Genomic DNA, 26200 nt, shown 5'->3' with positions numbered 1-26200 from the left:
AATTCTCCTGCACACTCTCCCCTTTTCCTCAAGTGAAGACACAAGGAGGATTTCGGAAACTTTGGCCTCCTTTTGGGATTAACAGCAACTTGTGGTGTCCTCCAAACTGAACAAACTGTGCTGAATCTTAAATATTGTTTAGTTTTGGTTTTTGGAACAGCCCAGCTTCAACACCTGAATTATGAAGTTGGTTTGTTTCAAAATGTCATATTTAAGATTAACCAAAGTTTGTTAGGTTTGGACAACATGACAGGCTGCTGTTAATCTAAAACTGAAGTGAAAGCTTGCAATCTCCTTGTGCCCATGCTGGAGGATAATGGTGGGGAACATCAGGGTCCAAGGGTACCTCTGTGCTTCTTCCCATCAGGACAAACCATGGTTTATTGTGATGTCCAAAAGCAGCCATACGTGATTTCCCATGTGATTTGGGAATTTTTGGCAGAGCTCTGTTTTGGGGAAGTCTTGCCAAACTGGTTATTGCCATCAATCCATTTATTCCTTAAAATTATTTGTTCCCAGGTTTTAATTAAATGGAGGGCATGCATTCAACTGGCCTATTTATCTGTATGTTAAATTACGGTCTTATCTTAAAAACTGCAGAAGCGCTGAAGGCAATGGAGAAGGTGGCCAGTCACATCAATGAAATGCAGAAGATTTATGAGGATTATGGAACAGTGTTTGACCAACTGGTTGCAGATCAAAGTGGGACTGAGAAAGAGGTAAGAGGACCGGGACACCTTATTCAGACAAATAACTCAAACTTTGTCCTTAAACCTGGTGAAAGGCTCATTTGTACATCAAACTACTGTGGAGTAGCTATGAAGTCTGGTTAGAATAGGCAGCTATTAGAATCTTTAACAGGAAAATAACATCAATAACTTGTTAAACAGTTTAGATTGTTGATAGCTGCTTTGTGAATTGATGTACTTAAGTTTTTTTAAAAAAATAATTTTAAGGAGGGAAACTAAATATTAATTATGTATTGCTTTTCCTACCATATCCTGTATTCTACATAATATAATAGAACAGACAACCACTTGGCTTTAAACTCATTCTGAGTTCAGGTCATTCTGTCACTTGTTTCAAAGGCAAGGTACCTTTAGGCAGCAATTCTAACCACACCTACATGGGAATAATTCCTTCTTTACTCAGTGGGGTTTACTTCTGAGTAGACATGTATAGGATTTCACTATTAATGAAAGAGATGTGCCCCTCCTCTCTGCAAGATGTGCTGGATATTATTCCTTTCTCAGGGCTGCTGCTGCTGTGTAAGTATATGTTTGGTTTTGCCAAGACTAGAGGTGCCCTGTATTTATCATAGGATATTAGAGGGTCTCCCACATTATAATGCCCATAGACAGATCATTAGCCAAGATTTTTTTGGGGGGAAGTCACCCTAGAAGAAAAATATTGGTAGATTCACCCAACTAAGTGAAGACACTGATTGTGTAAGCAACCTCTGTTGAAGTCAATGGGTATTTTGCAAATGACTTTAAGATGAGGTTGATTGACTTCCATTGAGTGAATTGTCTTCTGTTAATAAGACTGTTAAAATTAACAATTCTTCTTATTTTCAATGGCCACAGGTCACAGAACTTTCCATGGGAGAACTTCTTTTGCACTCTACAGTTTCATGGCTGAATCCATTCCCATCATTAGGCAAAACAAGAAAGGACCTGGAGCTCACAGTGTTTGGTGAGTGATCTATACTAATTATTTATTCTAAAATCACCTAAAAAGACATTCAGTGGTCACCAGTATTTGAAGTGTAAGATGATGTCAGATCTATTACAGCCTCCTGTTCTGTGGTAACCTGTAGGGTAATGCACAATATAGAACAGAGTTGAAATGTATATTACTTATCTGTGGAATTAATATCATCATTTACTTTATTTATTTATTTATTACATTTATATACCGCCCCATAGCTGAAGCTCTCTGGGCGGTTTACAAAAGTTAAAAACAGTAAACATTAAAAAGGTATACAAAATTTAAAACTGTCAAAAATAAATAAATACATAAGAACAACAGAATAAACACAACAACATCCATTTAAAAACAACAGTTCTGGGGTCCGTTAAAAGACAAACTTAGCGTTGTTAAATGCTGTTAAATGCCTGGGATTATACAAATATCATCATGATTATCTAGTATTTGTATAACTCTTCTTTTTTTAATTCTGAAAGTACTTCACATTATTGCAGTATGCAATTGCAGTATGCAACTCTTATAGCAACTCTGGAAGATAGTTTAGTATTATTATCCCTCTTTTATGGAGAGAAGGCTGAAACAAGCGAAACCTGCAATAAAATGTTGCATTGTGGGGTGCTCCTGTTCATGGTTCTAGCTGCTAGCCATGTCCTCTTCCAGGATACTTTGTTCCATTTCCCATCCCGTCCCATCCCACCCACCCCGAATCAGTATTCCATGGCCACTGATCATGCTCAGTCCTCATCAGACTGTTTTGGGGATGTTCCCTACTTTAGAGTTTTTCTTTTAAAAATATTTTGTACCTCTTCAAACCTTGGGTTTTCCCAAACCTGCTGCTACCTCGCTGTTGTGCATGGATTATACAGTTTGGCTGCCTTTATCAGTGGATGAGAAAAGGAGCAGGAAAGACAGTACCCTGGTTTGCACATCACAACAACCCACGCTTTAACTGTGGTTTGTTGAAAATGTTGCGGGAGTGAGTGATGTGCTGGTTCTCAGCTGCCTGTCTGTTCCTGTTCTTGGTTGCTTTTCATGACATCTGAACCTGGAACTCTTGGGTTGTTTGTCCCTCAACAACTCAAAAGTTCCAGAGATAAACATTCCCGGGAACAAGCATCCCAGTGTTGTTTATCAATGATAGTGGGTGACCAGCTGGGAACCAGCATGCTCGCTCATTCCAACTGCATTTTCAACATCCCAGTTATTGACCTGCATTGTTGATGATGTGCAAACCCACGCAGTAATCATTGTGTGGCAACAGCATGTCGATGCCCAAGGAGATGGCCAAGAGTGTGGCTGAGAATAAACTTTTGCTGAGTGAAACAATCCTAAGCGCCACTTGCCTGGTCATTTCTTTCTCCTGTCTCTATTTAGCAGCAACTCCCCACTTTCCTAACTCTTCTCTAGAAATCGTTAGAACGTGCATCAACTTCCTTTTTATGCATTTAAAAATGACAGTTCAGATTCTGAATAAACACGCTACTATTGCTCATATGGAAGCTGTTGGAAAATGCTGCATTTTTATGGTTGTACATAGGGAATAACATTTGCAAAGTGGCAACATGGATGCTTTCCATGAAGTTGTGCAGGTCCATGTGGCAAGCAGCTTGCAAACAATACAGCCCCAAATGGCATCAATGCCATGCAGAAACATTTCTAAGCAAACACCATTTGAGGGCAGTAATGTTTCAACTAGTCTTTGCCATTGTGGTGCATGACCTTATAATAGTGAGCAGCTGGCCATATCCACCACCAGTTTGTAAAAGTTTATGTTGTCTCCCGCATTGAAGCTTTGTTCAGGGTAATAAGAAAAGGAAAAAAAGAACCCTGGTAAATTCTTTGGTTAGAGACTTTTTGAAATACTCACTAGTAGTTTATAAGAGGCATATCATAAGCCAAAGAAAGAACCCGGTTTCCCTCCATGAGTAAGAAATGTTTTGGCTTTAAGTTGGCTTTGACAGAGGAATGGAATGTGATATAATCTGGAGATCTCATCAACAAATAACTATTCCACTGGCTACAACAATTGTAATTGTTGTAGCCGGTGGAATAGAGAGCCAGTGTGGTGTAGTTGTTAGAGTGTCAGACTGGGAATCAGGAGATCTGGGTTCTAGTCCCCACTCGGCCATGGAAGCTAACTGGGTGACTTTGGGCCAGTCACTGACTCTCAGCCCAGCCTACCCTACCAAGTTGTGGTTGTGAGGATAAAATGGAAAGGAGGATTATGTACACCACCATGGGTTCCTGGAGGAAAAAAGGCAGCATATAAATGTAATAAATAAATAAATAAATAGTTGTTTTATGACAAACCCACTATATTTATATTGTTCAATCACAATTGTACCCGCTTTATAACTATATGGTTCCTTTCATTATCTTTTTTTTAAACTATGTTTTAGGAACCTTCTTTTTGTTATCATGACCTATAATAATCATACCGCCTGTCTAGTTTGTGAACTCTACTTCTTACTGAAAACAGCTTTTACTAAGGGAGCAGATAGTCTCCTTATAAGTTACACATCATAATTATTGAGCTGTATTTAGACAATAATGTATTTATTTCTCTTCAGTGTTTCATCTCATTGTCCCAGAATAAACATTTACACGTGTCTCATATATACATATGCTTCCTAGTCCTGAAACTGTGGTTGTGGGTTTTATAATTCTAATAAATACCACATTTGCACAACTGCATCCTTAGCTCCCATATAAAATATATAGTTTTGAGATGATATTGTACAGGAATATCACTGGCAGGTCCAGGGATATGTCACACAACCTGCACAAATTTCAGTAGCTGGTTGCATGCAAAAATTTTAAATTTGTAATTTTGCATTGCTGCTGTTTTTATCTGGTTGAGCTTTTATATTGTATTTTATATTATGGTTTTATACTGTTGTTTTATACTTTGAATGTTTTTAATTTTTGTGAACCGCCCAGAGCGCTCTGGCTACTGGGCAGTATAGAAATGTAATAAATAAATGTGCCAGCTGGGATGAACTATTAGCATCGGTCACAATTGAAGTAAAAAAAACCCCAACGTTCAATAGAAAGTTGGCATGATAGTAATAAATCATAACACAATGGAGAAGGTTCCCAAAACACAGTCCGTAAAAAAGATATATAGTTATAAAGCAGGTATTATTTCCCTCCACAGGTTAAAATGCATGCATGTTTGGAGACCTAAACAATAAAAGTTGTCTTCTTCCTTTCTCTTAGTGTTCAAAAGGGCTGTCATACTTGTGTATAAAGAAAACTGCAAACTGAAAAAGAAATTGGTAAGTATTCAGTTCAAAAATCAACTCTAGCAAATGATGCTTTGGGCATACATTCTGGGGATGTTAAGTTCTACGGGGATTTTTTTCCCTAGGTGCCAGTTGATAAAAATAATAATGTGCTAAAAATAAGTGGTTCAGGCATTATATTGCCTGTGGCTGCCTGGCTTGCCAACACTTGTCATGTTGTGTGAACCCAGGAAGCAAGGGTTGTTTGAGAGTTAGACAACTCTCAAATAACCCATTGCTTGTTTTAAGGTTATTTGAGGGTTGTCTAACCCACAAACAACCCCAGCTGCCTCAGTTCACACAAGCCACAGCAATCCAGGTGCCTGGCACATGAAACAGCCCTCATGGTAAATTAAGCTAGGGGTGTGCTCCGCTCTGTTTTGGATCTCCGAAGCAGAGCGGGCTGATCTGGACCTCCCAAGCCCAGTTCCAGAGAGGATCAGGGGAGGTCTGGATTGACCCAAAGCGGCTCAGAACAGTCTGAAGCGATTTGGACTGTTCTGAAGCTTCGGAGCCAAGTAAGTAGGGAGGGGAACTTACCTGGCTCCCCCGTCCACCGCCGCCGCAGTCCGTATGGTGACTGCGGCAGAGCCAGGGAAGGGTCTTACCTGGCTCCATCATCTGCCACCGTTGCGATCCGTGCGGCGGCTTCAACTGCCGCCCACGCCTAAAGCCTGAAATAAACTGCGGCCTATTTCCAGCCTTAGGCGTGGGCGGCAGTTAAAGCCGCCACACGGACCGCAACAGTGACAGAGCCAGGTAAGTGGGGCAGGGGGGCTTACCTGGCTCTGCCACTGCAGCGGTCCATGCAGCGACGGCAGTGGAGGCAGGTAAGGGAGGAAGGGGAGCAAAATGCCATCTGAATATCGATCCGGACCTCTGGATCTCGCTCCGGAGTGGATTGGGGGAGGTCCGGATCGACCTGAACCAGTTTAGGCCCAATCAGGAAGGTCTGGATTGGGATCCGAAGCGGTTCAGGGAGGGCGTGCACAGCCCTAAATTAAGCCATAGTGGGCTGTCGTGTGGTTTGAACCAGATCTCTGGGTTAGACCCAGACAAGCTTAAAAAAAAAATCTTAATTAGAAAGTAACATAAAAACAAGTTAAAAACATAATTTAAATAATTCTGTTTAGAATTACAACTTTAGTCTACCCTTTAACAGGCAATAGCACTTAAACTGAATCTCTCTCTTTTTTTTAAAGACAACTAATGTCCGTACTTCACATAATCATGGTGACTTAGATTTATTTAAATTTCGTTGGCTTATTCCTTTATCGGCTCTTCAGGTCCGACTGGGCAATACAGCAGGTAATGTTTACTTAATAAATACATATTCTTTAACATGCCGTATTGTTAAGTGTCTATCTTGAAAGTTTGTCAACAAGTATATCTTCTGTCCAGCATTTTCATTATCCTCTAAATGTTGTAAGGATTCAAACTTAGTCAGTGATTAAGCAAGCAATACATTCATCACAAATTTAAAATATAGATTATTATTATTATTATTCATTGCATTTTTATACCGCCCAATTGCCGAAGCTCCTTGGGCAGTTCACAAAAACTAAAACAATTCAAAGTATAAAATAAACAGTATAAAAACATGATATAAAATACACATTAAAACATCTTTAAAACATCGTGAAAATATTCTAAAATTTCACTGGATAGGCCTGCTGGAATAGATCAGTCTTTATTGCTTTTTTAAATTCTAAAAGACTGTCAAGTTGACGAATCTCCTCCAGCAGGCCATTCCACAGTCTGGGAGCAGCAGAAGAGAAGGTCCTCTGGGTAACAGTTGTTAATCTAGTTTTTGCTAGCTGAAGTGGATTCTTCCCAGAGGACCCAAGTGTGCGGGGCGGATTGTATGGGAGAAGGCGATCCCGCAGGTAGCCTGGACCCAAACCGTGTAGGGCTTTAAAGGTAATAACCAACACTTTGTACTTCGCCTGGAAACTAATCGGCAGCCAGTGAAGAGATTTTAAAACTGGTGTAATGTGGTCACCCCTAGGTGTACCAGTGACCAGCCTGGCTGCCATACTTTGGACTAATTGATGTTTCCGGACTAGGCACAGAGGTAGCCCCATGTAGAGCGCATTGCAGAAGTCGAGCCTCGAAGTTACCAGTGCATGCACTACCGTATTTATTTATTTATTTATTACATTTTTATACCACCCAATAGCCGAAGCTCTCTGGGCGGTTCACGAAAATTAAAACCACAGTAAAACACCTTTAGGTCTTTAGGAAGGGGTGTAGCTGATGTATCAACCTCAAATTTATTTGTAGATCTATGTAGTGTTGGGTTTAATATCAATTGTTGTAGATCACAAGCTGAATATGAGCCAACAATGAGGTGTGGCTGCAAAAAAGCAAATGCTATTTTGGGCTGCATTAATAGAAGTATAGCTTCCAAATCGCATGAGGTATTAGTTCCCCTCTATTTGGCACTGGTTAAGCCTCATCTTGAGTACTGTGTCCAGTTCTGGGCACCACACTTCAAGGATGTAAATAAGCTGGAGGGGGTTCAGAGGGCAACGAGGATGATCAGGGGTCTAGAAACAAAGCCCTGTGAGGAGAGACTAAAAGAACCGGGCATGTTTAGCCTTAAGAAGAGAAGACTGAGGAGAGACATGACAGTACTCTTCAAATACTTGAAAGGTTGTCACACAGAGGAGGGCCAGGATCTCTTCTTGATCATCCCAAAGTGCAGGACACGGAATAATGGGCTCAAGTTACAAAAAGCCAGATTCCAGCTGGACATCAGGAAAAAACTTCCTGTTAGAGCAGTATAACAATGGCTCTAATTACCTAGGGAAGTCTTGGGCTCTCCCATATTAGAGGCATTCAAGAGGCAGGTGGATTCTGTCAGGTATGCTTTATGGTGGATTCCTGCATGGAGTGGGGGTTGGATTCGATGGCCTTATAGGCCCCTTTCAACTCTACTATTCTATGATTCTAGTTATAAACAATTTAAGTGCTTCTTTATGTCAGAAAATGGGCCGGAACCAGTGTCTGTCTCCTGCAGACAAAAAGGTTCCTTCTGTCCATGGGAGGCTTTTGATCCAGAGAGAATCCGGCTGGCTGAACAGAGGTGGGGGTGGTCTTTGTTGATTCCCTCTTCCCTTGCTGTCCCAGTTCCAAAAGCTGCTTCAGAGGGTTGGGTGATTTTCTGGAAGAAATTGGTAAACACCACTTTCCCCCCTCCCCTTCTGCTGAAAGAAACATTCTGCTCAAGGAATGTTCCTGCCAGCAGAAAAGGTGGTTGATCCCACTAGGGATGGTGGAGAAATTTGAGACGGACTAAATAAAATGTGTTTGGATTTCTAAGAATCCAACCTGCAGAATCCGCTGTAGACTGGTCTCCCCAGGCCACACAGAGTCCACAGACTTCTTTCTTTTTTTACTTTCCCAAATTTTACATAAATTCATTCACAGGAAAAGTTTCTGCTGAGACATGTGCCATGATGGAAAATATACACAGGGAAAAGTTGAACTATATGCTAAATGTTATGTACTAACATAAATTATGTAAAGTCTTGCAAAGTTTCTCATGGAATTCTTTTTATATTTTTCTGAGTAATGGGTTGGGGGAATCAAATCTTTCTGTAAATGGATTCTGGAACAAATGACACTGCAAAATCCATGAAACACATGTGGGACAGATTTCAGTGATTTTTTCATGATTTTCCAAACAAAAGTCTTGTTTAATCAATAGAAGGCTGACTTCATTCAGTATCTTCAGAATATAAAATATACAATTTAGACTTTTTAACTAGAAAAAAACAAGCTGGATAATTGATGAGAAGGCTTATGTTGACAACCTTAGTTTAATGTTTGCCAGCAGAGGGAGCTGGCTTGCTAACTGGATGTTAGATATTTTTCATTCATTGACCTTAAGGAATTCTCAATACAAATGAAATCCCTCCCAAACAATAATCTTTGAACAATTTGGTTCTTAAAAATCTTGTAATTGTGAAATATGTAAGTTTTTTTTGTCACAAATGGCTTTAAAGAACGTTGTGCATCGCATGCATATTTAACTAAATATTTATTAGTTCCAAACTTTGGATACAGCTTCTTTCAGCTGTATAAGGAAAAAAAAACTATATCTGAAAGGAACAAAGCTTCCAAAAGATTTTCCTTGCAATAGAAAAGTCTTGCTTGATATCCAAGACCCGTGTTTCTTATGCTTAGCAGAAATGCACTGAGAACAAGTTTCTTCAGCCTTTTAAAAGGAAGCTTTGAAGAGAGTAGCCCTTCTTGAATTTGGATAACAGTGATGGGGGAGGGGGACGGCTTTTTTCAAAGAAAACATTAATTGCTAAAATATAAATAACAGGATTACTGTAACAAAAGGCTATGGGAACTCTCTTGAATAAACTCAAAGCCCTTCATTAAGAGCTCATCAATCTATGGGAATTGCTTGGCTGGTGACTTGTAGCCAGCATTAAATATTTTAAATAACTAGGCTTCTTTCCACATGCAGGAACAGAAAACAACTGCATTTGGGAATTGATTCATACAAAGTCAGAATTAGAAGGAAGACCTGAAACAACCTTCCAGCTATGTAGCAGGTATACTTACTAGATCCAATAACGAGAAAACCTTTCCCCCACGCCCAACCCCATGTACATTATTTTCTCATATCAGGCTCTCTCCTCCAAATGTCTTCTCCATAACCGTAACTTAAAGGCTTTGGGCCATGCTGATTTTAGTTATTTATGTACTGGCAGCACATGTACACAATGGCCCAGTTCACATGACACAATGATGTTTAGCATGCACCGGTCATGTGCTGGATCATTTTTCAAATTAGCGTTGTTGGGTGTGGGTTATTGTGATGTTTATTTCTCTATTTGTTTTATTTACAATATTTATATACCGTTCCACATCCAAAAGATTTCAGAGCAGTGAACAACAGATAGAATGAAAACATCATATTAAAAAGTACTGTTTTTAAAGAACAAAGTTCTCAGAAGATCTGAGTTCTGGTAAAACCACAGCCAAGGAAAGCTTCCTGAAACGTTTTCAGGAGGCGCTGGAAGCAACACAGCGTTGGCACTTGCTTGATCTCTGAAGGCAGAGAATTCCATAGGAAGGGGGCCACCACACTGAGGGTTCTTCTCCTGGTGGACTCCAGTTGGGCTGTAGGTTCATGTGGAACCACCAGGAACATGCCATCAGATGACTGTAGTAATTGGGTAGATTGGTAAGGGAGAAGCAGCTCTCTCAGTTATGCAGGTCCCAAGTTGTTTAGGGCTTTGTACACTAATACTGGAACCTTAAATCTGGTCCAGAAGCAAATATGCAACCAGTGCCATTTCCTTAGCGAAGGAGTTGCATGCTGAAAAGAGGCAGCTCCCGATAAAAGCTGAGTTGCTGCATTTTGTACTAGTTCCAGCTTCCGAAGCAGCTTTAAGAGAGCACTGCAGTAATCCAGTTTGGAGGTTAGGAACCTGGTGAGGGTGGGTGGGGTGGTTAACAAATCACCCAGAAACCCTACAACAGAGTATGGGTTCTGGGTGGTTTGTTAACCGCTGCAGCCACCTATCCTCACTGGGTTTGGATGTCACAACTTGCACTTGGTGAGGGTAATTAGGTAACTGATCTGGCACACAACCAGCATATACGCAGGGGTGGTTAACAAGCCACTGTGACTTATTAACAACTTCCATGGTATGTGAACCCGGTTTGCCAAGAACTGGAGGAGGGGGGGGATTCGCTGTGGTGCTATTCAGGTAATAGAAAGAGAACTGGGCAGAAAGGTAAACTGGATGGAAGGGAGAAATGCCAGCGTCTGCTAGCTAAAATTCTCGAATTGAATGTTGCTCTACTTAGGCACAGAAGCCATGAAGAATCAAACATTGGTGCTGATTCTCCAGCCATGTAAACTGGTCCATCAGTAACCAAAGCCCCCAGATTAATCTTCCTAATTGAAAAACAAACAGACCATTTCAAAGCTATGGGGCTAAACTTTGATAAATGATAACTACTATTTTCTCACAATTACAGTGATTGTGAAAGCAAGACCAATATAGTCAAAGTGATTCGTTCAATTCTAAGAGAGAACTTCAGGCGTCAAATAAAGTGTGACTCCCCTTTGGAGAAAGCATATAAAAATCGCCTAGGTCTGCATAAGAATCGAATTCCTGTTTCAGCAAAATTGGGTAAGAATATGTTTTCTCAATATGTATGTGGTATTTTGTGATAATATCTAAAATGTTCAAACACTCTTCAACAGTGATGTTAGGTGTGCTCCATGGAAAGTGCTAGATAGTGGGGTTACAGTAATGAATTAGATACTGATCTGATACCCTACAACAAATCAAACGTTAACCACTGGGTTGTTTAGCCCCTAAACAACACCGCACTCTGTTTGCACATCACTCTCAGTAACGGCTAATTAAAAATGGAGGTGGCTGGCACACTGCAGGTGACACCCCCCCTCTCCCACTTGTGTATGACAGCCCATGGTTGTTTAACTGCATGGGCTATTATGGCCAAACCAGCCCAGTATCTAGTTAGAGGGATCATAACTCATTGGTAGAGCACATGCTTTGAATGCAGGTCTCAGATTCAATCCTCCAGGAAATCCTGGAGAATTACTGCCAGTCAGTGTCGATGATACTGGGATAGATGGAACAATGGTCTGAGTCGGGTAGCTTCCTATCCAGCTAACATTAAAGCCATTCTTTTATTTTGTAAGAAAAGAAAAGAAAAGAAAAGAAATATGTTTGTTGGCACTAATCGATGGAAAAAGTTTTATTAATAATGGCATACACTTTCGCAGGCTGAACTAACTATGTTCCACTCAGAAATAAGCACATGCTTTGTAAGAGTTGCCTCTTGACAATTTTGGAGTCAAAGCTGTTGGACAATTTTGGAGTCAAAGCATGCTCTTATTGAGTAAGGTGCTGCCTGACCTGTAGCTTCAGGATTGCTTCCTTATGGAAGAAAGAAAAAACATGTGGACAAGCATAGTGACAAAACTCTTGATAGTTCAGTTAGTTTGATCAGCTTTAATCAAAGAAGACAGTAAATAAATTTCTCAATTTTTCACATGAGCTTGTATCCTGGCTTTGGCATAATTGAGCCAGCTTTTAGTTTCCATATTAAAATTAAATATATAAGCTTGAGGACACCTAACTGAGACCAATAATTAATAAATAACAAAGCAGGAACATGTTCCTCAGAAATAAGCTTAAACAATGCTCTTTTTACTAGCATCCTTTCGTATTAACTTTGTATGTAGTGAAGATTTGTTAGGTCTTTAACGAATTGGAAGGGAGATGCTTTGTGGGAAGAGTTATTTAACATTGCTTCTCCCCCCAAAATACACTTTTTGTTCAGTTCATGAGCTCAGGAAAGCTTTTTGGTTTCTTTAAAATAATCTCTCTCCAGCACACAGTTATCTCTTACCTCCTCGCTTTATAATGAGGTGTTTTCTGTTTCTCCAGTATCCTAGATGATAACGTATGTATTTCTTTACTTACGTAGAATAAAAGCTGTTTTTGTTTCTTTTTTACCTTTACCATAAGTCTTAACAGACTATTTATTACAACTGTCTGCGCACTTATTAATCTATCAGGTCCATTTCCATCCATCCCATTCCCTTCTTTTGGGGAGGCTGCTTCTTCCTCCCCCTCCTAGAACCTTCCTACCTGCCCTCCCCTCAAGAGTACATTGCTACTTTCAGAGCCAAGCCTGCCCTGCCCTCTCCCCCTCATGCAGCACTCACTACAATGCAGGAGTTGCAGCCAGGGTTGCTGAGGCTGTTGCTGCTGTGTTCAGCCATGGCACGGTGGAAGAGGCAGTGGTGGCTGCCTGCAAGGTGCAATGACTTGCCACCACCTGCCACGCAGCTATCCTCACCCTTCCCACTGAGGCCAATATGGCACTGTTTGGCTCAGAGGAAATATGTCACCACTGAACTGTAGAGAAATAGTAGGACTGTTTGGCACAGAGCTAAGAAACACTGTTTTGCTGTTAAAGGTTGGGATTTGAACTTCTTTAAAGTTTCAAAAAAAATTGCACATCTGCACTGCTTAACATTCAATTTTAAATAAAAATGAGCAAAATCTGTCTGATAGCTCTCAAGTAATGTCTTACACTACCATATTCTTATAGAGATTATTATTTATATCCCACCTTCCTTCTGACATGGAACTCAAGGTGGCTACATGTGGTTCCCAGGTGGTCTTCCCTCCAAGCACTGACCAGACCTAAATCTGCTTAGTTTCAGCAAAAGTGGCTCTCTCATGCGCCTTCAGACCATGCTCTGGCATATACAGATCTTTGCCTTGTCCACTATAGAGAAGCAAACCTGCGGTGGTGAACTAATTACTAAACTTCTCAATCAAAAGTCCCCTCCCACTAAGGCAGGCAATTGATGCTGTGACTCCACACTGCTTGCCTGATACTGCTCCCTCACAAACTATTAATTCATCCCATGGCTGAAAGGGCAAGTGACTACTGAAAGTTCACCATACAGCCATGACTAAGTGCTCTGTTTACTTCAGCAAACTTCCAACTTCATGCCCTGCACCTTATTCAACATTTTCTGCTTCTGGACTCTTCATCATGGCAATGGGGTTGCTGCAATCTACTTTGTTGAGTGGTTTTCAGTGATTAGAAAGAAGGCCTTAAAGCCTTTCCCTCTCAGCGATCCTGCTTGGTTGCAGTGTGTCACTTGGAGGTAGCTTATGCTGCCACTTTTACAGTCCATGTGGATAGTTTGTATATCTTCCGCCAAACTCCCACTATCCACATTCCAGCTGTCCTTAATGAAGTGTGGCTTTCTAAAACATCTTCTTGAATGGTTGAGTTCAGTCTAGCACCAACAGCATCTTAAGCTTCATCTTTAGCTTCAACCTTTCATGTTGAAATAAGATTGTAAAACCTTTTAGTTACCATGGTTATTAAGTAAAGAAATTGAGCATGTGTCTTACATTTGCAGCTTCTTCAAGATCCTTGAAGTTACTGAAGAACTCTACCAGTAATGAATGGAACACTGATGCAGGCAAAGGAAATGAACTGGACTCTGATGAATGCAGCCTGAGCAGCAGTACTCCAAGTAGCAGCTGCCATACCACTGACAGCATCCTGGAATCTAAAAATTCATCTCCTGTGAAGCAGCTGCAGAACTGTGCATCAGATTTTTCAAACAGTCCTGTCAAGGAATCTGACATACTAAGTGATGATGAGGATGACTACCAGCACATTGTAAGGAAATGTAGCCCCACAAAAGACATAGAAATTCAGTTTCAGAGGCTGAAGATCTCGGAGAATGCTAGTGATGATACAGAGGAAAAATACCCTCCCGAGAGAGAGAATGGGGATCGACATAAAGCAGAACAACACCCTAAACTAGTCCGTGCACACTTTTGCCCTATTAAGCGGAAGGTGAACAGTACAATGCGTGATAAAGGAACATTACTGGCAATGCAAGAACGGCACCAGTCTCTTGACAGTCATCCTGATGCTGCGTGTTTTGACCTGAATTCTATTTTAGAAAGGGAATTCAGTGTACAAAGTTTAACTTCGGTGGTTAATGAGGACTGCTTTTATGAAACAGTAGACAGGCATGGAAAGTCCTAGCTGCCTAAAAACTATTTTCCCCACCCTCAAGATATGATATACATATTTTACTTAAACAGGTGATTGTTGCACCTTGAAAAACTACTAACTATTCAATTTAATGCACTACTGTGTCTTTCCACAGAAGTAGTTGTAAAGGCTTAAGTTATTTTAATTTATTGTGGAGCAGAAAAAATAGTTTAAGCTGCCCTGAATTTACCGTTTCTGTAAACTAATCTATCCCTTAGGTAACATTTTTAAATTTTTGAAAAGGGGAATAAAACAATTGTGATCTGCATCTTTTTGATGAGAGTCCAAGCAGTTTCAATTGTTTGGGCATTTAAGTTTCTTTTAATTTTTTGCTTTATTTAAAGCAGAATTAAGTTATTTTTAATTCATCATAGAAAAATTAAAGTTCTGCACTATGTTGCACTAAGATGTAAGATGTTTATACTTGATTTTTATATGTCTGTATATATGTAAATATAAAAACCTGTACTGTAATCTTATTGTATTTTTATTTTCTCTACAAGCTTGTACAGTAAAATGCTAAATGCAGTAGGCATGTTCTTGTTTGTTGTCTCTTTTTATGAAGTTTTATGTATTTAATTTGTACCCTGCCTTTCTACCAATAAATAGCACTCAAGGGAGCTTATAGAACCAATTAAAATGTATTAAAACAATACATGAAAATACAATAGAAACAGAACAATATATTAAAAGTATCACCCATCACAGCGCCCACAGCCTTTGAATTCAGTATTTTGACATTTGCCTTCTGAGCAAAGGAATTCGCTACCACAAGACATATTGATAGCCCTCAATTTGGATGGCTTTAAAAGGGGGTTAGATAAATTCCTGGAGGAGAAGGCTATCAATAGCTAGTAGTCCTGATGGCTATGAGCTACCTCCAGTTATCAGAGGAAGTATGCACATGTACACCAGTTGCTAGGGAACATGGGTGGAAGGGTGCTGTTGCACTCGTTTCCTGCTTGTGGGTTCCTGGTCGACAGCTGGTTCGCCACTGTGTGAACAGAATGCCCGACTGGATGGATCCTTTGTCTGGTCCAGCATGGCTCTGCTTATGTTCTTATGAGCACTTTATTCCATTCCTGAGCCTGTCACTTGATTGATTGCACCAGGAACAAGATTTCTCAGAATATGATTTGTGTATTAACATCATTTCGGCCTATAGACAGAATTATGCTCATTTTGTAGCATTTTCTTTTCTGCAAATTTTACATATGTTTTGGTTCAGGAAGACTTAAGTATGGAAGATTCTAAATGCACTCAAAAAACTATTAGGTTTCTTGGCTGGCTAATTCTAGAAAATTAGCTAGATCAAGGTGTCATCTTTAGTCCTTTTAAAGTTGCCCTTCTTCTTGTTTCTCTTCTCTCTCAATTCATCTCTGTAGTTATATAAAAAAAGATGTGGGTCTTCATCACACATTTTTCTATAGACATCACAAAGACTTTTAAAGTGAAACATGTTAAGATGAGTTGGGCGCAGAGTTGGATCAACATCTGCTAACATGAGCATCTTTTCAGCTTTTTCTAAACGTTCAGCTTCTGGAAATAAGATTCTGAAAGAAAATAATGGAGATCATAAACAAAAGATTATGACAATCAAGCCAATGCTGACTCAATTCAATCAGATTTCTCTACCACTTGATCCATTGTCAACAGCAGCAACCAACTCAATAACATAACCTTATGTAGCCATAATATGATTGATTGCCTACACTACGTACACTTATCAAAGAGGTGGAGTTTAGCTCATTTGCCTTTGATATGAAGACTACTGCTATGAACACTTTACTCCAGGGTATGAAATATCAAAGAGCTGCAGAAATCATCAGAGGGGTAATATGTGTTGAGGAAGAAGAAGGCTATCCTGCACATACATCAGCCAGATGGGAAAAGTTAACACTCTTAAAAAGAGAATTAACAAATTCATTAATGAGGGTGCTGTCACCAAGAAGGCCCTGCCATTTATCCAAATCAAGTGACAAGATTAAAAACATGTAGCAATTTGTTATCTGCTGGTTGTAGGGCATATGGAGGTTTGTTGTCTAGAAAGGTTTACTCAGTGGGAAGGGAGGTACTCACACCCTCAATTATGTCACAAATCTTTTCTCTCAATTGTTTGTCAGCTGGCACTTATGGAATATTTATTTTCTGCTTGGTGCACTATTGTCTGGATTGTAAAGGAGTGAATAGAAGAGGAAGGAGAAATGAATAATTTCAGAAAGCATAAAAGTTCGCATTAAAACTTCCTGAGAAATTTTATTGAAGGAGACGCTATAAACACTTTGAAATTGATATGTGCTCTTAACCTTTATAAAAGAGATACATCAGTCAGTGATGTGAGTTTCCTGGAAAAAACTGAATTATAAAATTTTACTGGAAAATTTCCAATGCAAATTGGGTTAATTTGCATAGGAAAATTTTCTGATGCCCTAGAGAGGTATAATTTAGTATGTTTATTTGCTTATACTTAGCAAACAAAGCTTTAAAAGTACCTTATGTTATTTTTTTGTCCCAGTACACCACAAATATTTGACCTGAAATACTGAAATAAAAGAGCAATATGGCCCTATTAGCACATAATGGCAACAAATCATGGATTAATTGTGTGCTGTGCAACTAAGAACTAGTTGTTTGTTAACTATGGGTTGTTTTACCCATGAATAATCCAAAGTATTCAGATTCACACATCATACAACCTACAATTGGGCCAATCAGAGGTTGATTATGCAAAGCAGAAACGGCTCCACAAACAGCACACAACCTGGCAAATTGCAAGTTAATTTATCAATGATTTGCCGCTATTATATGCAAATCAGTTCAATAGGTACTTTCAATCGAGCACCAGAACGATGAGTTAAAATACAGTGTATGAAAACATGCATTGAACTTCTCAGTTACACTCATCAAAGATTTGGTTGAGGGGGAGACTCATTCAAGATGCTTGTTTTCATGTTCTCTTTTCTTCTAATCCAATAATAAGATTGATGAATGGTGCTTATACCTTGAAAAGGTAAAGATATGGGTATGTAAAAAAGGTAGTATTCCCCCCTCAAAATGAATGTATAACTTAAGGAGCTGCCTGTTATCAAAGAAGCTAGCTAGACAACGAGTTTACCTGTTTCTTATACACAGGAATAATAGTGGTGTATTGCATCTAGCTCAATAATGAGGCTGATGCAACAGTGTCTGCCTTACATAACTGAGGCAAGACCAAAGCATTAGGCTATTTGAATGCACTGAAGAACGTATTTCCATATTCAGTTCCCATGACATTTTGTATATGGGTGTAAATATATGAGCAATACAATTATGGGCTGTGCAAGTAGGTGCCATATGACGTGCCATTTATATTTTGTACTTCAGCATGTACAAAAGTTATTGGAGGACCTGACCCTTACTCACTGGCTTATTTTTGCTATCTAGAGAGCTCTTTTTGTGGGTTGGTCTGTAATGGCCATCTCTTTCCCACACCATCATTACTGTAGGCATAAACTGAACTTACACATATGAATTCACTCTCAATAGTCATTGTATCAACACTATTGTTCTGAAGAGATATATTTAGTTAGATCTCTTACCGTACACCTTGATGACAGTATTTCCTTCTGAATTGAAACACACTTCGAACAACCTTTTCCACTAGCTTAAACGGCTGTTCTATCTTTGGTTGCACCAATGGTGTAAAATGAACAACAGTCACATCCACCTGTGAATTACAAATTAAAACTATGACTCCCAGAAAAGGATGTGTTAGCTCAATTAAAGTAGAAAAGAATTGTAAAATATACGGTTCCACTGCTAGCCATCCTGCAAAATGAAAGTTGGGTTACATAGCCCTGTTGCTGGAGTATGATGTAAAATACATCTTCAGTTAGGTAGGAACATATCAAAGTCAAGCGTTGCCGAGTATGCACTGAAAAAATGCCTGTTGCTTAGTTTCTCTTTCCACAGATCTTGGACATGCATGTGTTTTAGCTTCTATTGGGCCTTTACCTTGTGAATTATTCTCAAAATCCAGAGGCAAAAACCTGGAAAAACCCAAACAAGTTATTCTGAATTTGCAATTTATTACTTTAATTATACTTTTCACCACCCAATCCAGAGATCATCTACGCTCAACTGAAATCAACAGGATTCCAGTTTTAAAGCTTCCTTTATCATGTATTTCAACGAACTGCAAGCATACATAATTTCTCTGGCTTTTACATATAGTTTTCAATGACTCTGTTCAGACAACTCACTAAGCCATATTGGTTAAGCATTTTGAGCGAAACATTATGGCTTAGTGTGTCATGTGAACCATTCCTAACCATGGTGGGGCTATGTAAACAAGCTCACTAACACTCACGAACCATGACTTAGTGTGTTTTCTGAACAGGCCCTATATGACAATCTGCACCCCCACCCACCCCAAAAAGACAACAGGAAGAGTTATCCTAGAAAGGATTGTTTTCATATATGATAGCAGTAAGTGGCCTGCCTTTCTTTTGGAAGACACACTAATCACAGGTAGAGTAAGATTTCTAAAGGTTATCTTGTGCTTTGAGCAGTTCTAATGCTATTAAAAGGCGGAATTATTTTTTGGCTTAGACCCAAAGAAACATCTATTCCCTGAATATTTGCACAAGAACGAGCAGAGACTTCTTGAAACATGGTGACTAAGGATGTGGCATATAAGAATTCTATATTCTTAAACAATTTTTGAAAAGTCTTGTACAAGCAAAAGAACTTCTTTGGATTTGGGGTCACTGTTCTCACAGAACACTCTTCTGCAAGGTTGGAAACAGTCCTTCCATAAGGTGGAGAGACTTTCTGCTCATGTAAGAGATCTTTTGGATCCATATAAAGAAAACGTCAGATAAATCAGAAGTAGCTTAGCGTTCAGAAGAAAGGTAAAAATATACTTAAGAAATGTACTGTGGTCTCAAAGCTACACTTGGACGTTTTCAAGCTGCAGAAATACAAAGCACATCTCTCTATTCACTCCATTACAGGCCTAGGCTCTCAGAATACTAGGAAAGCTGCTTGTTACTATGGGAACAGATACAGGAAAATGCTGTTCACTTGTAATTGGATGCTTTGAAATTGGATGCTTTGAAATTACTGACATTATACCCTATTTCTCAGTTGTGCGTATTAACAGGGTGGGTTACGAAATCAAATTGTGTATACATAGACGTTTATAACCATACTAGCTTCATTTTGCAAATATTTGCAGCAGAGCAAAAACAAAATCAAAGATTGCCTAGTTGGGTGGGTAGGGGGACCTGCATATCCCCACCCTCTGTTACCTCTGCTGCCCAAGCTTGTTTTGCGATTTCTGCTATGTATGCAAATAAGAGTATCAGAAACATGTAATGAAGCTTGGATTTCATCCAATACAAGACTTCTGAATTAAAAGATTCAGAAAAGCACTCAGAGAGGAAAAAAATTAAACAACTTGCCACTTATGTACGCAAACCATGTATGCCACCTTGGGCTCCTTGGAGAAAAGACAGGATGTAAATGTAATAAAAACAAACTACATGATTCAAATCCTCCAGTTTTGCTCCCCCCAACTTTATCACCCATAGCTACCCCAAAGTCTCCTGATGTTTTAAATAATTTCATCCATGCCCTTTTGTTGCCTCCATTGTTGCAATTTCCTCCCTGAACAACATGGCACCACCAGTCTATGGTACTTCAGTCTACATTCTTTCTACCTTTTATGTGACGTTGAAGACTGTGGTTTAGCCCCTTAGTCTTCATCCCCAACTGAAAGATGCCTAAGGCCAAATGATGATATATGATATATGCTCCCATCCCAGCTTTGTCATCTCCCTCGCGACTGTAATTTTAGATTGTAGACTTTTAGGGGCAGGGACCCATCTCTTTTGCTTATTCTACTTGGTAAAATACTGTAGAAAAGTATATACAGCAATGTTCAAAATCACCACCGCACTTTTAGCTTCAAGGACTTTTTAAATTCACTTTAGCTGGTTACATATTAAGGCACTAAAGCTGGTTCAATAGGGCCCTGAAAAATTTCTCTTTAGGCTAATATAGCATTACAACAGATACTGGGGTTGCAGAAGAGCTCATAATTCAGTCTAGACACACAGATTCTGAGACTGAGAAATAGGAAGTGGTTAACACTCTAATTTAAGACACAAATGCTCAGGTTCAGGTCTCATAAGTTTAAATGACATTTACTTGCTCAGTGTGCTTAAAAATGTTTCTGTCTGTGCTAACAGGTAGACAAAGTCACTCAACAGATTTAAATAAAGTCACTCAACCCCATATATGTTGACTCATTCAAATGATAAAGTTCCAAGTGGAAATCATCATTCTAACTTCACTAAATTAGTAGGTAACAAGAGGCGGTGGAGAGCAGTGAGTCAAGTGCTGGATCTGAAATTTAGGGATGCAAGTTCATACCATGCTTAGCCATGAAGTTCAATGCATGCCTTGGATAAGTCAGCCTAACCTATCTCACCAGATGGTTATGGGAATAGAAGGAGAAAGATACTTTATAAAATACAGTTGACAAGGTCAGGACTTTACAGAAAATAAAAGGTATCAAAACAACAGAGCTTTCAGATATCCAATTTGTTAAAAACTCAGACTTAAATATAAGCATTATGTACACTAAACCACTGCTGTCAGATATATCAGACAACTTAAACTTGCTATTACTCTCAAAAATCTGATTTCCCCCCTTTCAAACAATGTTCCTGGCGACCCTACTGTTGCAGATATAAGCTTTAAAAACCAGAAGGAAGTAACAAAAGAAAGAAGACCATTAAGGCAAAACCATCCTGTATTAGGCTTAAATCTTCGACATTCAAGTCATTCTTCAGCTGTTCCTGCCATCTGAGGTGCAGCAGGAAAGGGACTATAAAGTCTTGGCACCTGGACTGCAAAATAACCTCCCTGAGGAAGGCAGCCTTGTGCCTATGCTTTCAGCACCAAATACTGTTTACTTTTTAAGCTTCAGTACATTTTATTGTGCTTGTATTGTAGTCTTTTATATTGTGGTGTTTAATGTTCTTGTTTTAGTGTTTTCATGTTAATTTGTTTTACTGCAATTAAGGCTTTTCTAAGCCACCTGGGGAATCTGCTGAAGGTATGGTGTATAAATCAAATGCCAGAAATAAAAATGAAATAATTTTGATTATCCAAGGTCAGAATGTTTGAATGCTACCTATTGGAACTCATGAACACCTCTAGATACAACTCCACTCTTAACTCCACTGCAGTGGCAGTTAAATTATATGCCAGTAGCCTATGAGCACCTATTCTTATCTGACAGGAGTGAAGGACAAGGATTCATTCTTACAGCTGCGTAGAGTTTTAGAGGCATCTCCAACCAGCAAGGTTTTCATTGCTTCTGAGTGACTTCAAAGCTCAGTCAAAGACACTGCCCTAGGCAGGCTCAACAGCTACTAAGCCTAGCCACAATCTGTGGACAATTGTTTTATCAGGCTATCGGGGCTGTGGAAATCAAGCCTGACACTGCAATACTATGCTATGGTAGAGCCTTAAATAGACATCATTAACACTTACCCAAAAGAAAATGCAGAACACCTGTTACTTCAAGACGAAAGATACAAGTGAAAAAGAACTATGAAGCTCTCAACTATCACATGTTACAAAGCAATGCCCCTTTCCTTTCCCCACATTGGGAAAAGTCAGACAACTCATATTTATCTTGCTGCATGATCAGCAGGTTCCCCTTCTCATTTTCTTTGCTTTATATGCTTCTTCTCGCTGACTTGTCAGGATTTCTTCAACAGTGCTCTGTATTTATCAAAAAAGTCTCATCATCAAGCATTGCCACTTTTTTGCCTTGTCTTTAAAGAAAGTTGACTAAATACAAAAAGAACTGGAGAAGGCTACAAGCGATCAGTAGCAGGTATGTAAACTCAGCCATATATATATTATCCACCATAATTCCTAGTAGGAATTATAACTTTGTTGTGGTGAGTTTGGGGTGGGGGCTGTTTTGCAGTATATTTTGCAAAATAAATGGCTTTAATTTTGGTTTTTCAGCTGCAGTGAAGCTCATTCTAAAGTTTCTCTTCTTTTAATTAAATCAGTTTCTAAAATAAGTAAAAAAGTATAAAAGTCTCAATTCTTTAAATACACGACGTGCTACAAGCTATTGTCCAACGTTCATCAGGGGATATGGGAATCATTATGCATTTAGAACTAAGGGTTTACATGCATTTCCTCCATAATCTCTTTGCTTTTGCTCCCTAAACAAAGTATTTTCTCCAGTGCAGATTCATTAAACAAAGTAGTTCTTTATTCTCTGGTAGATGGTGCTAAGACGGGGAACGGGCAGCACTGCTGTTCTCATAGCACCAGAGAGCTATTTTTGTTTAATAAAAATCCAATGCAATTTTATATTAGGAATAGAACTCTTTACATTCGAGAGAAGTTGTGCTTCTGCAACTTCCACCAGCAAGACAGCATCTTGAATCACCCATTTAGCAGTAAGTACTGAATTATTATTTACAGACTCTTACACTAGTTTATGGTTGTTTAAAGTGTTCTATCAAAACATTACATTTTAATATGCTTGGAATTTACTTTACATCGGGAGAAGTAAACATTATTACTGTTTTGGGATTCTGCTTGTTTTAATTTTCAAAGCTGCTGAAACTTAAAAACTGAAGCAATGATGAATGCCAATAACAGACCAATGAGGTAGACAGTACCAGCCAGGGATGGCTCTATTTCCCATCTCAGCTGCTGAGACTGATTGGAAGTAAACATTTGCACCTGCTCTGTAGTGGATTCTAAAGTCAGTGGTCTGATGGTCCCACAGAAATAGTTAGTGAGATGACCTCTTTAACTGGACTTGTCAGCACTTTAAAGATGCAGCAAGCTTTCAAGTGATGTAGAACATTATGCAAAAGTGAGCTTTCAGAGAACATATGAGAGTAGAAAGACTCTTGCACGCTCATTTCAGAATGAGTTGTTTCTCTAGTATAGCCTTCCCAAATGTCCATGCTGGCTGAGGACTATGGGAGTTGTAATCCAATACATCTGGAGGTTGCCTGGTTGGGAAAGGGTACTCTAGTAGATATAACAAGGAAGCTTCCTTCCCCAGCTAATGTCTCCTTTACTGAAAAAATGAATTAAGTGGAGGAATTCCCTGTTTCCAGAAGAAATTGAGATTTTCTGTCTCAGTAGAACATGTAATAGCTCCATAAATCAATCACTACTTGAATAGCTGGATACTACTATTCAAAGTCTATAGCTTGTTGCTGGAAGAGGAGGGGGGATACGCAGTTGGGTATAGGAGGCAAAAAGGGGTGGAGTGCTAAAGGCAGTCTCTCTGGTGCAAGGGGGAGAAGGGCGCAGCCCCAGTAAACAATTGACCTGAACTGCTTAGTGATATTTGTGGCCACTATAAAAAAAATCTAATTTTACCCTCTCCAGCCCATTCTAGTTTCTCAGAATCAAAGGTGCTAAGACAGCTTCACAGCTATACAGAAATCCAGGACAGGACGAGCTACAGGATTCTTCAAATCTATTGCAAAGAAAAAGTTATGGTGCCCCTTTTCCTTCTCAACTGAAGTGGAAGTAAAACATCCATAATGGATATTGAAGAGGGTATCTTTAGCCCATAAAATTTAAGGAATTATAGGTTGGGATCATGGGGAAATGAACAAAATGAGTCCAGAAAGTTATTAATATTCTTTATATTTTAAAAATCATTGTCTGGAGAATAAAATGTTCCTTAAAACCGGAATGGGGAACCTCTTTCAGCCCAAGGACTGAATTTTATTTTGGAGCAGTTCTCGAGGACTGCATTTCAGTGGTGGAATGGACTGAAGGCAAAAGGGACGGGGCCAAAAATACCAAAAAAATAAATAAAACACTAGCATAATGTAGATTGAAACTCTTACCGCCAGTAGCTAAGCCTTAGGAGAGCTATTTCAACTTTTTAGAATGGGGGAAAACTGCACAAAAGCATGGAAACTGCTAACAATTGGTGGCTAGATGAAAGGGGGTGGGCCATCTGAGAAACACCAGAGAGCCAGATTTAGCTCCCAGAAGGAAGTTCCCCAGCCCTACCTTACAATATGGTAGGCAAAGTATCTGGAAATAAGTAACATACTGAAATATCTTCTAAATGATAGAGAACATGAATTGTCTACTGTTTGGATGAAATAATAAATATTGCACAATCCTATGCATGTATACTCAGATGTAAGTGTTCAATGGGTCTTACTCCCACTAATGTAAGTGTATTTAGGATTGCAGCCTAAACTACTATGCAAAGTCTGCTTTCTTCCTTCTTAACTGTGAAAAGAGTTAAAATCAGTAAGTTATAACTGGTAACCTATAGACTAGAAAATGACAGATGGAAGAATCCTTGTTGAAACTTTGTGCATGCAATATATTCTCTACAGAAAAACCGCTCTGCTCCTCCAAAGATCTAGCTGAGCAGGTGAAAAAATAAGGCTGTCTCAGCAGAGGGAAGGTTTCTTTGTTCTTTATATGCTGACAGAAAGTTTTGGATTCTAAGTCTTATACACATGAGAAAAGTATAAACAGAACAATCCATTAATTACTGAATTGCAAACTCCACGTTCAGGCTTGTTTTTCAATTGCATGCTTCTGTTCTCAAGAGATGTCAGCTCATCCAGTCAGGTCTGTTTATTTAAGCCCTTTCAAGTCAAATACATTATTTGTTACAATCTAATTCAAATACATATATTTTCTAAAATCTAATTCAACCAAATTCTGCTATTACTACAAGTTAGTTCCAAAACGTGCACTGAGTTAGATCACAGGTATGCCTAGCCCAGGATCATCTATTCTGACCAATAGCAGCCTTCTGAATACAAAGCATGAGCAATGCCACAGGACCCAAACAGTGAAAGAGGTACTGATCCCAGGTCCACTTCAGCTTGACAAAACATAAGATGCCTGAGGCGGGACAGGGCCTAAATGTGACCCTAGTTTCTGCCCACAAGGTGTACAAGAGCAAAAATATATTGGATTTACCCAAGCCTTTCTGCTTAGTCCTCCAAGTAATGCACTGGCAAAGCCCCACCAAAATCAATGGAGTTTATTTTATTTTATTTGTTTATTTCACATTTGTGCAGAAGCTTCAGACCTGTAATTTTAACCACACACCCATAAAGTGATCCCCTTCAATGTCAGTCATTGGAATTATTTAAAATTAAGAATGCCAGTAAGTACCTGTTAGGGTATGGCCTGGAGAGAAGCCAAATTAGATGGTTCAATATGAGTTAATACAAGAATGACAGCATGCAGTATTTTAAGACTCATACCGTAAACCATCATTTTTCTCTATGACCATAAAAAACTTTAAGGCCACAATGTCTTTGTTCCTGAAAATATTGAAAACACAGAGCTGACTAGGAGTTAAGGAGTTAAACATTTTCACAGAAGTTCCTGACATGTTTTAGATCCAGCTAAAGTTAAGCACATTTAAGAATAATTGATTTCAAGGCTAGAGTATGTGCTTGACTATTGTATTTAAAATCAGCAACACTTAAATGTTAACGTTAGGTGGATTGTGCCCCAAGTCTTCAGTAACTATTTTATAGAGGTGGTTAGTATGAATCAAGGAATGGGGT

At 39.2% G+C, this 26200-nt stretch overlaps 2 protein-coding genes across 2 annotated transcripts in view; one reads left to right on the top strand and one right to left on the bottom strand.

Annotated features, from left to right (window-relative positions):
* TIAM2 (TIAM Rac1 associated GEF 2) overlaps positions 1 to 15035 on the top strand; it is a 100128-nt gene extending 85093 nt beyond the window's left edge. Inside the window, exons 20-26 of the mRNA XM_063124527.1 lie at positions 601 to 719; positions 1587 to 1695; positions 4930 to 4988; positions 6197 to 6302; positions 9478 to 9565; positions 11004 to 11158; positions 13948 to 15035. Coding sequence (XP_062980597.1) covers positions 601 to 719; positions 1587 to 1695; positions 4930 to 4988; positions 6197 to 6302; positions 9478 to 9565; positions 11004 to 11158; positions 13948 to 14588 — 1277 coding nt within the window. The 3' untranslated portion in view covers positions 14589 to 15035. The remainder of the gene's footprint in view (positions 1 to 600; positions 720 to 1586; positions 1696 to 4929; positions 4989 to 6196; positions 6303 to 9477; positions 9566 to 11003; positions 11159 to 13947) is intronic.
* Positions 15036 to 15219: 184 nt separating this feature from the next.
* TFB1M (transcription factor B1, mitochondrial) overlaps positions 15220 to 26200 on the bottom strand; it is a 33703-nt gene continuing 22722 nt past the window's right edge. Inside the window, exons 7-8 of the mRNA XM_063124526.1 lie at positions 18176 to 18303; positions 15220 to 16150 (exon numbers count right to left, since the gene is read on the bottom strand). Of these exons, the coding sequence (XP_062980596.1) occupies positions 15904 to 16150; positions 18176 to 18303 (375 nt within the window). The 3' untranslated portion in view covers positions 15220 to 15903. The remainder of the gene's footprint in view (positions 16151 to 18175; positions 18304 to 26200) is intronic.

This window comes from Elgaria multicarinata, chromosome 4 (assembly GCF_023053635.1).
Source record: "Elgaria multicarinata webbii isolate HBS135686 ecotype San Diego chromosome 4, rElgMul1.1.pri, whole genome shotgun sequence".
Taxonomy (NCBI): domain Eukaryota; kingdom Metazoa; phylum Chordata; class Lepidosauria; order Squamata; family Anguidae; genus Elgaria; species Elgaria multicarinata.
The sequence above is the reverse complement of the archived record's forward strand: the minus strand, read 5'-3'. Positions and strand labels throughout refer to the sequence as shown.